We start from the raw sequence: 13,161 nt of genomic DNA, 5'->3' as shown, positions 1-13,161 counted from the left end.
CACAAAGAACAATTTAAGGAGCTGAAAAGTTTCTAGAATTTGAAAGTAATTCAAGGCGAAAAGGAAACTTACATATTAGACACCTAAAGCCTCCCAAATATCTCCACCACCAAAACAACCAGCTTCAGGACGTGACACCCATGTAGCAAGTGCTTCATCGAGTTTACCCTTTGCTAATTGGACTCTTCCCAAATATCTCAGTAACAACTTTTTGTATTTTGGGAACCCTTGCCATCCCTCCAACTAGAAGAACCTCATCCACATCCATGGAAGTTATAGCAGCTTCTTGTAAACAATTTTCACATAGGTATCTGATCCTCTCAATTATATTAATTAAGTAGTTTACCTGACACTCAAATTCGTGTTAATGGTGATGCTAGGAGAGTTGTGATATTGATATATTGAGAAAAACTAAGAAAAAGAATAATGGAGAAGAATATAGATTGATTAATTGATTAAGAGAGAGAGTTAGGTTGGAGATTGATTAGGGTCAGAGAGTTATTGTTCTCTACCCAGAGTTACATATTTATACTAACCTACCTTAAGTGTGAAGTAACCCAAAACATGAGAATGATAACTACTAGATACGGATGAGTTTGACTTATAGTCTACACTTATAGAAACATGGGACTTTACATATGTCCACTACGTATAGGGGAGCGCACACCCTCAAACCAAGAGAAAACAAGGGGAGCACGCCCTCATATTCTAATACTCCCCCTCAAGATGTAATGCCGCAATCTATGCAAATTACAGCTTGTATTGCAGAAAGAAAAGATAAGAATACATCTCCCCCTTTCGTAGAGAACTATTTTTAGTTGAAGAACGCGAACAACTGTTGAGACGTTCGGGAAAGTAGAACTGTCGGCGTAAGCAATGACCTAACTTGAATACTGAAGTTATACCACAAACATAAACTGAAAACATAACACCTGTTTGATGAATACGTAGTACAGTGATGATATGACTGTAACCTAAGAGATTAATACTAGCTGAATAGTGTAGTTATGATGTGATTGCAACCTGAGAGATTAATATTAAATAGTGTAGTGATGATGTGACTGCAACCTGAGAGATGAATAGAAATCTCATGCTTTCCAGCCAAAGAGCTCAACAAGAGATAGTAAGAGTTAATGAAACACCTGAGTAACGGGCACCACTGAGCATAAAAAGAATCAAAACCTGAAAAGCTGAACCATCAATGATAATAGCATATAATAAGCTTCTCAATAAGAGGCTAAAACATAAAGCCGGTGAAACACCATAGAACTCAGAACCATGACATTAAAGGGAGTCAAACCCTTACAAACGAAAGAACTTATCAACCAACCAATAATCAAGAATTTGACCAAATCATATTAGTTGAGACGAGGAGAAATTGTTGCAGAATATACAAAAACTGGACTGGTAGTACTGAAGGGGGGGGGCAGCCCTCGACTTGCCTTTTAGGAAGAACACCCCTCGGATTAGAACTAGCGGTTGAATTATGTGAAAAGTACCAGTGAACAATCACGATGAAGCGATCTTGGTGAATAGTCCGGTGAAACGATTGCCATGAAACGATGCGATTAATAGTAACGATGAGCGATCTTGGTGAGCAAGACGATGAACAATGCTTGTGAACAGTAAACCCTAGAACATAAGAATAGAATCAACAAGAACACCACCAGATCTGCTCACCGAAAAAGAAAATCTCCAACAGAGAAAGAAAAGACTAGATCAACAAACATCAGTAGAAACAAACTTTTTCATACAGATGAATGCAACCTATGATTCAAAACAGAAGAACTTCTTCTTGTGAAAATTATTGAAACTTGAATTAAATATTGAAAATTGAAAAAGAATTGATTTTGATTTTTCTTGGATATTGAATTTGAGAGATTCCTCTCTTAGCATACCATTAAACTTTGATTTGAACCTGATGCTCTGATACCATGTTAAATTCGTGTTAATGGTGATATAAGAGAGTTGTGACATTGATATATTGAGAGAACCCAAGAAGAAGAACAATGGAAAAGAATAGAGATTGATTAATTGATTGAGTGATTTGGGTTGGAAATTGATTAGGGTTAGAGAGTTATTGTTCTCTACCCAGAGTTACATATTTATACTAACCTACCTTGGGTGTGAAGTAACCCAAAACATGAGAATAGAAACTACTAGATACGGATGAGTTTGACTTATAGTCTACAATTATAGAAACGTGGGACTTTACATATGTCAACTACGTATAGGGGGAGCACGCCCTCAAACCAAGAGCAAACAAGGGGCGCACGCCATCATATTCTAATACTTCTTGTAAACAGTTTTCATATAGGTATATGATCCTCTCAATTAAGTGGTTTACCAGACACTCAAACTTGGATCTAGTAAGGGTGATATTTAAATCTTTTGTGCATGATGCATCAGAGGTAATAGAAGGCAGGTTGATCTCAGTTTCACATGAAGATGAGAGTTCAATCTTAGCCTTCTCAGCTGCTTCACGAAGCCTAGAAAGGGCTAACCTGTCCTTTGTAAGATCGATCTCATCAGTTTTTATGAATTCGCTCATCAAATAGTCTAGTAAGGCGTTGTCAAAGTCCTCCCCACCCAAGAAAATGTCATCTTTGCTTGCCTTTACTTTGGAAATAAGGTAGGAGTCGAAGAGTTCCAGTATGCTGACCTCGAAAGTCCTAGCACCAAAAATTACGACTGCAAGAGGACCTTTGTTGTTAATCAACCCAGAGGAAACCTGCAGCAACCGCGTACTCTTGATTCCTACAAGAAAAAAATCTACACTTGCCATGGTTTTCGCCGTTGCTAACAAGCGATCACCATGAGAACAACATTATAAACAAGGCTCTAGAAAGCGGCATTTTGATGTAAGCCTCCACCATCTTCTTGGCGTTAGTCACAATGAACTCCAAAAATTCGGATGGGGAATAAAACTGTCCATAAGAAGTTTTAACCCATGCATCACCATTGGGGGCCCTGACTATGTCGTATGGAACCATTTTCATTAATTTCTGCATCTGGGGATCATCAAACTTTGAGCATATCAGACGGTGGATCCCAAAAAATGCATTTGTTGGATCTTTCAGCGCCCAGCTCCTAGCAGTAGTTCCCAAAAAATGATTACAAGTTTCATTGACCTTGTTGAAGGCAACCAGTGATGGAGAGTTGTCAATAACCTTTACACTCGCTCCCTCCATAATTGCAATACGTGTATTGGCATTGCCAATATGGATACTGATGTAATGCTTTGAGTTTGAGCAGGTAATTCTTGCCACTCTATGAGAAGATGATGAGAAACCTTGATCATGGTGGTCCCCGCACCTTATATGAACCCTCCTAGGAAGTATTGTAAGATGATCTTGTTAGGAATTAGAGATCATAGTAATCCCGACTATCGATAATTATCCTCAAGATCTTGGAATCAATGACAAAACAAAAGCACCAATACAACCACTAAAGCAATAATGAAATAACAAAGAATAAATGAACACAAAGAACTTATGTGGTTTGGTAATTGCCTACATCCACATGCACACCAAAATCCACTATAATCAAAGAGTTGTTTACAATGTCACGAGCCTCACACAAACACCAATCTCTCTCTCACCGCTTTTATACTTTTGGCACTCACAAATTTATGCTATTACACTATCATAATGCACTCTCACAAATTTGGCTATTGCCTTAGGTTTTACAAAACCTTCTAAAAAACAAAGTGAAAAACAAACAGGGAATCTCAAATTTTGGCAATTTTGGGACGCTACGTTTGGGATATATGAATATATCGATATACCTTGTCCCTTAGCCCATATGGCTAATCCATTGGCATGCTATAAAACATAGAGTAGAGCACATTACACAGACTATTTGGAAGAGACATCCACCAGCATAAGTGTAATTGTCCAGACACATCACCATTCTCTTGCCCATCTGTTCACAAAACAACTAGTGATAAGTGTCTCTTTAACTCTATAGTACGTCTATTTATCTTAATAAAATCTGAAGTTTATATAGACGATCTTTTACCATCCAAGTGATACTAGAAGCTAACATAGATCAAAGTTGTAGATAGAAGATCCTCAGAGTGCTCCTTCTTCCCTATCTATCAATACCCGTCAAGGCAGAACAAGCAAATTGGACCTTTTTTGAGACCTGCAGAAGGTGAAACAGAAACTTCAGATACCACATGGGGAGATGTTGAACATTTATTTGAAGGATATGATGACCAGCAGAAAGCTGCTATCCAAAGAGAGAGGGCTAGGAGGATAGAAGAACAGAACACACTTCTTAATTTCTGCGCTAATCATTAAAAGCTGCACGTCGGGTATTTTCAGTGCGCAGGTATCAGGAACTAGTATAGATGCAAAATAAAACAATGTGACTTGTAACAAAGTAACTGGGACTTACTCATCCTTCAATTTCTGGATCTTCTCTGGATCTGTCTCGTGCATGTGTTTTTTAAATTGCTGCCTCACCATATCCACTACAAGCTCCGTATTGTGTTGCTACATATTTTGAAAACAACGTCATCACTCAATTTGCTGCATAGTTTACATAAGTTAATAGAAAATTGAATGAGTAACTGATAATATTTGTGACTACGTACATAAAAATGGAAAGCTAGATGATAGTTTGATGCTGATCAAAACATATCAACTCAAGGAATTTATAAGTCCATGCAAGCCAAGGAACTCCAACTTTGTATAAAGCCAACTAATATGGAAAGTAAGAAAATGAAACCACAAAATTGTTGGAATAGAAAGATGAGAATGGAGAACAACACAATACATTTATTAATCAAAGATCTTCAAAATGCATGCATAGTCTGACATAGCAGAGAAACTTAGTTCTCTACAACCAGAATGAACTTCTATTAACTGAACAAGCATAGTGGGCACTCCCGCTATCTTAATTAGTACCTGAACCCATACACCTAGACACACTAACTACTCTAACCACGCAGCAATAGGTCTTTTCACAATGAGATCTACAACTGAGTCAACACATTAAACTAAAGAGGGACACATGGCTGTACGACCCAGCCTAAATACTAGACAATAACATAGCGTATGCATTTGTATCATATCTCATCCCTCCCCCATGATGCAAAATTGCAAATATAAGAAACACCAAGACAGGATCTGAACTTCACAAACTTGCGAAATGAAAGAACCTTAGTAAACCCATCTGCAACTTGGTCATTGAAATCGCTGACTTGCTGTCACAGTAGATTACGGTAGCATCTCTGAGTCTGGTGCACATCTTCTAAAAACCTTCGCATCCTATTAGCCTGACAGCTGCTGATAAAGCTGTAACATATTGAGCATCAGAGGACGACATTTCAACAGTGTCCTGGTTCTTTGAACACCATGAGATTGGTCCCAAACCAAGGCTAAAAACAAATCCATACTCTTCCTGTCGTCTACAAAACCAGCCCAATCGCTATCAGTATAACCAAGCAGACTAAAATCAGAAACTGGTTTATACCAAATTTCATAATGACCAGTCCCTTGGATGTGGCGCAAAATTCGCTTTGCAGCTCCAAGATGATGAATAGAAGAATTGTGCATGATGAACAGAACACACTTCTTAATTATGTTAATTCTGCTAAGGTATTATGATTTAACTATCCAGAGAAAAGAAATGGAAAACCATTTATTATTCTAGTCAAAAGGTAGTGCTTGCTATATAAGATTAGTTTTTTATATAAGAACATAAACAAGCTAACGATAATCTTATTCTAATACCCTGAACAAGATTTTTACCCGATTAGCTAGTGCCTTATCAAAATAAAGAAAAGGAAAAAAAAAAAGGTGAAAGTTAGCTTGTGCATGACTGCTAGAGGGTAGTAGAACTTAAAGGCTAAAGTGATGTAAGGACCAACTATCTTTTCTATTCATCTTCCTGGCATAAATAATTGCGAGTTTGATTGCTCAAAAAATGATTTCCAGAAATAAATTGAACAAATGAGAATGCAATCTATATTTTATTATCCCACCTAAAAAAAGAAAAGAAAAATCTGAACCAGAATTTTCCCATCAACTATAAAAAGTTAAAAACCATAAAGGTTATTGTTGGGAAAATGGTGCAGAGGTGTCTTGACGAGTTTTCTCTTTTTCTTAATTTATTTTATTTGTCCATGAGGAGTTAAACTGAGCTAGATGGAAAAGGAAAACACATCGACGCAGCCTGACCTGTTCATCCAAAAAGTAGAATGCATTATAAGCTGAGAATCTGGTGCAGCTTTTCAACTCAGAATCTCCACATGTGGCAAACAAGCACAACTTGGCAAGTCCTGCTGCCCTGATGCAAGTAATCCACAAATAAAATGGAGAAACTACTATTAGTATGTGATGAAGTACAACTTTTATCATAAACAATTGGAATTTAATCCTAAACTCATTCGACCTTGAATGCCGCAGTTAACATGCTATCTATGGCATAAAAATAAGAAATCTAAGTTCAACAAAGAATCATATGAGTGTCCTCCCACTAAGTTTTCTTATGAGATGGAGGAAAATGATCTACAAATTATATGAAGAAGGCCCTGCTAGTCCACTAGTGAATCCCACATGAGAAAACAACAAGGAAAAACAAAAAACCACGGAAGAAAAAAGAAAAACCATGGGTATGTGGACGAAGCCAGGAATTTGAACTTTCCTAGAGAAAGTAATTTTCAATAAGCGGTAATTGTTGTTTAGTATCAGTTTCTATTGGACACTAAGTTTCTTTTTGTTTCCTGTTACTTTACCTTAGGCTAGCAAGCTTTATGAGCTCCATCTTTATACAATGGGGAACAAGCTGTATGCCACAAAGATGGCAGAAGTGCTTGACCCCTCTGGGGTGTGGTTTGCTAGGCGAGTTATTTCAAAGGGAGATGATGGGAACCCTTTTGATGGCGACGAAAAGATACCAAAGAGTAAGGACTTGGAAGGGGTTATGGTATGGAATCATCAGTAGTGATCGTAGATGATTCTGTAAAAGTATGGCCACACAACAAACTAAATTTGATACTTGTAGAAAGGTAACAGGCTCAACACCTCCTTGTAGATTTTCCATTTTCTTTTAGTGTATTACAACTTTGGTGTATTTCAACTAGAGTATGAGATGCACAAATACAAGTAGGCAAAAGATAGAAGATCTATTTCAAATGTAGACAGACCTGTCCATTAAGTTTTTCCTTCCCATGATCTCGCCACCGGTTTGGTTTGTAAATGAGGTTTCTCCAAGAGCTCTCCACAGACTCTCTATCTTTCACCCCATTCACTGAAAAAACAAATAGAACTTCTGCTCGGTGTAAGTCACTAAGTCATTCGAGAAGAGTATAAGTTGAATTAAAATGATAAACAGCGTAGGTTAATTTGTCCTAGAAAGCTATAACTCTACCACTTTTCTGACTCTTCTGCACTATCCCACTCATCCAGCCATAACTTTTCCCCTGTAATGAAGCAAATAGCACAGTTTTGAGTTAGAGGAGGAGAGGAAGAGATATTAGGGGAATAATGCTGCTTACTGTACCAAAGTAACCAATAACCCATAACTTCTTCTTCCTCCCTTAGCTTCCGCTTCGTGCAACAGCGCATCCAGTAATCCCCAATACTGTTGTAATCCACCACCTCGATGCCAACCAAACTTTACTTAGTGAACTTGAAATTTTAAAAAGAGTGAGATGTAAATATTTCAAAGTAGAATAGCGCATACCTATGTTTCAACATTCCTTCAAGTCGCCACCCTTTTCCCCCCTCCTTTATTCGGGCTTGGGACCAACAATGCAAATAAATTGGCGGAGTTAAAAAGGGGTTAGTACAATTGAGTAGAGTCCACCACCTAAATATCAAACACATACATACATATGCAAGTTCCACAATGAAAAAATAAAAATAAATAGATGAATAAGATAAACTATTCTATCTAACAAAATTATCCATAGAAAGACAAAGTCTGCACAAAATGAAGCTTACATGTCTAATAAAGTACCTTAAGCTAATTACATGGAACTCAAAATGAACCTTACATGTCTAATAAAGTACTTAAGCTTACATGGAACTCAAAATGAAGCTTACATGTCTAATACAAGTTAAAACTAGTTCAAGTTTGCTTCCTAACAACGAGGAGGGAGAAAATTGAGAAATGCTTTAGGCCATATAACATTTCCCTGCCCAATTTGTCCAAGGGTTTGAAAGTGGTTATATGGTTCAGGTATCTCACATGAGCTTTCGATAATAGCTTCAATGCAGACCAGGAAATTGCCCTCCCCTATGGTTCTTCTATCAATTTTATGTCCCGGATCAACATTTATCACCCTCCCAGATGCAACTGTTCTCAAAGGCCAATGAGCTCTAACATCCACTTCAACATTAATGTAATTGCTTTCCTGAAAAAACAGTGCAAGAAACATTACTAGCCGAAGTCGGTTTGTTTCATTAAGAACATAAAAAAGATTAAATAGATTCATACATTGGAAACCTAGCGTTATGTGAAGAGAATCCGTAAGAAGATGGTCCATGGGAAGATGGTCCATTAGGGGTACTAGGCGGATTGGTATCATACGGGAGAGAATCCAGACTTTGTTTGAGTCACCGATCTACTTGTCCTTGAAATTTGTTAGTCACGATCAAGTTTCTTTTCAAACAAGGTAGCTAAGTCCTAAGTCGCCTTTCACTTGTTTCGATTCCTCTTGACATAAGGAGACGAAGTTCTTCAATTTTGATTTTGGAGCAACCCGATCCCATCAACCGCATCGTCCCTCTACCATCCTTGCCAAGAACCTATTTAATTGGAAAATTTTAATTTATGTTTATAACTAATATTCTAGACTAATTTACCTTTTGAAATTAAAAAATAAAAAAATAAAAAATTTCAAACCTCTGCCACAACATCACAAGTCGGGTCTGATTGAGGATTGGAGGCAGAATGTGCACCAATCTTATTCTATTGACAGATAAACATACCAACTCCGGGTATCAATACCATATATGTATACAAATCAAAAAATCACAAAAGGTACCATATAAAGACTTACCACCAAATCTTGTCTTTGCGGAAGTTTGTTTTTCCCATGGCTATGCATGCCTAGGTACAGGTCACCACGGAAAACTTCTACATCTGGCACACCTCTTTCCTTTGCAATCTCATGGCGAACAAGTTGCGCCGATGTCCTTCCCCGAAAGCAATTGGTTACGCTTTGCTTCAGCGATTAATTTTATTTTTCACACTTTTTGCCTACATGTCATTGATAAAATATTATCAGACAACATATTATCAAATAGGTAATGTAAAATGATTGGATATTTCTAATTGAATTTCTAAGTTTGCCCCTACATATGAATTTCTAGTTGAATTATTTAGCAACCAAGGAAGCAATAAGCTCAAGTGCAAGACAAGTATATGTGGATATATACCATGTCAAGCCATGATACATTGTAAATAATAAACAAACGCATCTCCGACCAATTGGACCCCAAACAATATGTGAGCTTCGAAAACACTAGGCTTCATGGAGCAAAAGACAGTGAGGACTTAGTGCACTTGGCTTGGCTCGAGCTGAATTAGAAAGCAAAGAATTCACCATTTTGACTCGACACGTGGCAATCTTTCAGCCTTTAAACTTTCAAGATCCTGTGGTTGTCTGGATAAGTGATTTTGTATGTCAAACATATATGTCCCTAGAATCCGTTAAAGTGTAAAAAATCCTCGGTAAATAGATATAACTTTGAGTTATCAATTAATCAAAAGTTTTGTATGCATGCAATATTTTCTAACAAGCAAACACACCTAACATGCAGAGTTTGGTAAAAAATAAATAAAAAATAAAAATAAAAATGAAAAATGAAAGGGCAAAAGGGGCTGCAAATGATGCAACTTTCATCTGAACCATGCATATGGTAATAACTAAACTAGTGCACAGGGAAGCTCATGAACAGGAAATGAGAATCTCTAGTAGCATTGCCGAATCAGATAACAATTTAACAATTCTTTTCAGACTTCCCAAAACATATCAATTGTCTTCCATGACAATAACTTAGGCAGTAAAATGTTGAATATAAAACAGACATTGGTTATACCTTTTGGAAAGCTTTGCGGCTTCTTCACATTTAAGTAACTCTGCATACAAGCTATCGATGGCAAATAGTTCCTCATGGGTACCCATTTCAACAAGCTGTCCTTCCTCCATCACGGCTATATAGTCAGCATTTCTTATTAGGCTAAGACGTCGAGCTATGATAATAGTTGATCGCCCCAACCTGAGAATATCTAGAGGCTCGGAACGCTTCAAAGTCAAGGCCACCAACACCTCATCAAGAAGAAGAATAAATGTATTTGAAAGCACTGCTTTCCGGGCAATGTAAAGTTTAATCTTTTGTTCTTCCGTTAATGCCAACCCAGACTATGCCCACCTAAAATGCATAAAAATAGAGGAATATCAACAAAAGAATAATTCTTCCATTAATAACTTAATACCAAGCATTAAGATACATGACTTTGCTATGATAATAGTCATTGTTTAAGAGCTCCCCACTCTCGGAGGTTCCGGGGTATTCTTTAAGCAGAGTTTTCGAAGTTTTTGGATTGCACTCTTAAATCGAGACGGGAATATCTATAATTCTAGGACTTCACAAGTTGATACTTTGTATATTGTCAAGATGAAAAATGAGTCGTGGGTTGCATCTTTACTTTTCAAATATAGTTATACAAGAATTCAATGAATGCCTTTACTTGTATAATTTTCACCAAGGTTGAAAAAAATTTGAACAGAAGAAAATATCACATATATTCTACCTGTGTTTCATTGCCCTTCTCAAAGGAGTTGATAAATGTATGTGCATGCATTGTTTTAGCAGCTTCCTCGATCTGATTGGGCATGGCACATCGTCCGTACGCAATGTTATCTCTAATGCTCAAACTAAGTAAAGCAGGTTCATGTGTGACCAGTCCTATTTGGCTTCTTAACCATTCAAAGACTCTTAATATTCTCACCATCCAACAGGACTTCTCCTGAAAGCAGGCCAAAATGCATTCAATATCAAGTCTGACAGATGATATCGATGAAACATAACTAAAAATTCATAATAATAAAAATTAAATATTAAATCAATAAAAAAAAAAAACATACCAACAGTGTATGAGAAAATGTTCATCCAAATATCCCTAATATAGGATCATAAAAGTTCTCCATGAGAGGAATTATACTGCTTTTTCCTTAACCATTGTGACCAACTAGTGCTACAATTTTTTTAGCAGGCACAGTCAAGTAAAACCCATTTAAGATGGGAATTTCAGGATGAGAGAGGTATAAAAACTCAAGTGTAGATGAAAACATTAAAAGTAACAGGCCAGCGAGACTTCCAACTCACTCGACATATCTTTTAATATTATTTGCACAAGACATCTTCTGACCACTCATTCTCAACTAGATCTTGCACACATTTATAGACAAAAAAAAAAAGGACACCTAAAATGGAAAATAAAAGGTCAGATCATATGAAGTGTTTATAAGAAAATAAGGAAAATTTCACAGCTACTCCATCAAGATATAATAACAATGTACTAAAGAGTCACTCATGCAGATGAATAATTTTCTTTTACTCATAAGAATTTCTAAATGCTTGAGGAGAGATTTTATGTTATATTTTTCTTGTTATTTTTAACTTTGGGTCATTATTTTTTTTCGACTTTTAATTTTCTTGATAACACAAAGACAAACATGCAACCAACTTGAAGTATATGAATGACTAATTCTAGTAAATATGGTCTTGACATTCAAGAGGTAGAAGTTAAGGTTGAGAAAGAATCGCTGCTGTGTTTCTGTGTTACCCTTTTCCCCCCTATGTGAGAAACTTATTCACCCGTTCATGTTATTAAACATGAGTGGCTGAGAATCCTATGCACTGATACACCCCGCGCACCATAGCTTTTCTATTGGTATATAATAGAATACTTTGTTTTGAATGAAAAGACTCTACTAGTACTAAAGCTATTCTATGAGACGAAGTTTTAATGTAATACACTGCTAACATTTGTCTATAAAATGCAGAGAGCTCAGAGCTAAAGTTGGAGTGTGGAACAAAGTGTGGAACCACCATATTCATCACAAATATGCTTTTACTACCTAGAAGTATAAAAATCAGACAGAACATGCAAATCTTGCGGCTAAAAGCATAAGTGTCATTGTGTCAAAATAGCATTGAGCTGAAATGTCCTTGTTGCTAGCAAGATATGGAGCCTCTTATGGGAATGTAAATTTGCTAATAAAATATGGGATGGCTATTGAAATGGTTCAAGAATCTGGCAATACTTCACCAATTTCAACGAGGCATCCTGAACTAAACAAATTATGAAAAGCAGTTGTCTTCCATTCAATGGTGGTGCGATGGAAACGTAAGAATTCAATTATTTTTTCAGTAAGAAATTAAATGTTCAATTGAGTTTTGCCAGAGAATGATTTAATCTCTGCTAATGAGTAGAGTTTTCCTAGTTAAGGGGCATTCCTACAACTTGCTTATACACCGAGTTATAAGTCAAAGCTTGAGTGATATTAGGACAACTAGTAGAGCACCTATGCCCACAAATACTATCGGTGACCTCCAATCCAATGATAAGTTAAGTTTAAACTTTGACGGCGTATTGAGAAAAATTATTGAATTATTGGTTAAGGTATATATTAGTTTAAGATTATAATATAATTTCATATTGGTTATCCAAACAAAAATTAAAGAGATAGTAAATTCGTTCAAGCATCTTAAACATTCAAAAAGGATGATCCTTGTAATATAACCTATTACAAATCCATACTTAAAACAATAGAAACCACCAACAGGCATTTCGAATGCAGTTTCTCTATATCAGTGCAAAGCACATTAAATAAGCTTGATCAATAATAATTACAAATCAACTCACTCAACATATCCTCTATTCTACTATATTCATTTTTTTGGGTGTGTATACACTCATTTGTTAAAGCTTTTCCAAATATTCATTATTTTTATTTAATTATGCATCAAATAGTCGCATTCTAAATAGTCGAAGTTTCGAATAATTAATCAAATTAATACTGACTAGCCATACCAATTCAAAAAAAAAAAAGATGAAATCAACTAACCTGAAACACTAAATCACGAAATACTCCATAGTTCTTCCAACCATCCAATAGTTCTACCATCTAAAGAA

At 36.3% G+C, this 13,161-nt stretch overlaps 1 protein-coding gene and 2 pseudogenes across 7 annotated transcripts; all 3 read right to left on the bottom strand.

Moving 5' to 3' along the window:
* Nucleotides 1-2,224: 2,224 nt before the first annotated feature.
* Nucleotides 2,225-2,785, bottom strand: LOC147479389 (heat shock 70 kDa protein, mitochondrial pseudogene; annotated as a pseudogene).
* Nucleotides 2,786-2,810: 25 nt separating this feature from the next.
* Nucleotides 2,811-3,191, bottom strand: LOC147479388 (heat shock 70 kDa protein, mitochondrial pseudogene; annotated as a pseudogene).
* A 538-nt stretch (nt 3,192-3,729) lies between these two features.
* Nucleotides 3,730-8,362, bottom strand: LOC147479387 (uncharacterized). Of its 7 annotated transcripts, none has more exons than XM_086580946.1 (8): nt 7,696-7,811; nt 7,513-7,610; nt 7,381-7,432; nt 7,157-7,281; nt 6,189-6,297; nt 4,402-4,499; nt 4,021-4,146; nt 3,730-3,924 (listed from the first exon to the last, which is right to left on the bottom strand). In XM_086580946.1, exons 4-7 carry the CDS (start codon nt 7,180-7,182, stop codon nt 4,110-4,112), a joined length of 270 nt encoding a protein of 89 aa, XP_086437072.1. In that variant the 5' UTR covers nt 7,183-7,281; nt 7,381-7,432; nt 7,513-7,610; nt 7,696-7,811; the 3' UTR covers nt 3,730-3,924; nt 4,021-4,109. The 7 variants fall into 7 exon arrangements, with proteins under 7 accessions (XP_086437072.1, XP_086437073.1, XP_086437074.1 ...); XM_086580947.1 differs by having other exon boundaries at nt 7,157-7,260; XM_086580948.1 differs by having other exon boundaries at nt 7,157-7,260; nt 7,536-7,610.
* Between the last annotated feature and the right edge of the window lie 4,799 nt (nt 8,363-13,161).

The sequence above is a fragment of the Coptis chinensis genome, chromosome 8 (genome assembly GCF_015680905.1).
Source record: "Coptis chinensis isolate HL-2020 chromosome 8, ASM1568090v1, whole genome shotgun sequence".
NCBI lineage: Eukaryota > Viridiplantae > Streptophyta > Magnoliopsida > Ranunculales > Ranunculaceae > Coptis > Coptis chinensis.
This window is presented reverse-complemented; position numbering and strand designations above follow the sequence as displayed.

Coding starts and splice junctions, on each gene's coding strand:
- LOC147479387 (XM_086580944.1), bottom strand. CDS start 7,182: ATGGGAAGGAAAAACTTAATGGACAG. Junction 6,298..7,156: donor AGGAAAAACTTAATGGACAG/GTCTGTCTACAT, acceptor TACTTGCATCAG/GGCAGCAGGACTTGCCAAGT. Junction 4,147..4,401: donor ATCCAGAAATTGAAGGATGA/GTAAGTCCCAGT, acceptor CACCTTCTGCAG/GTCTCAAAAAAGGTCCAATT.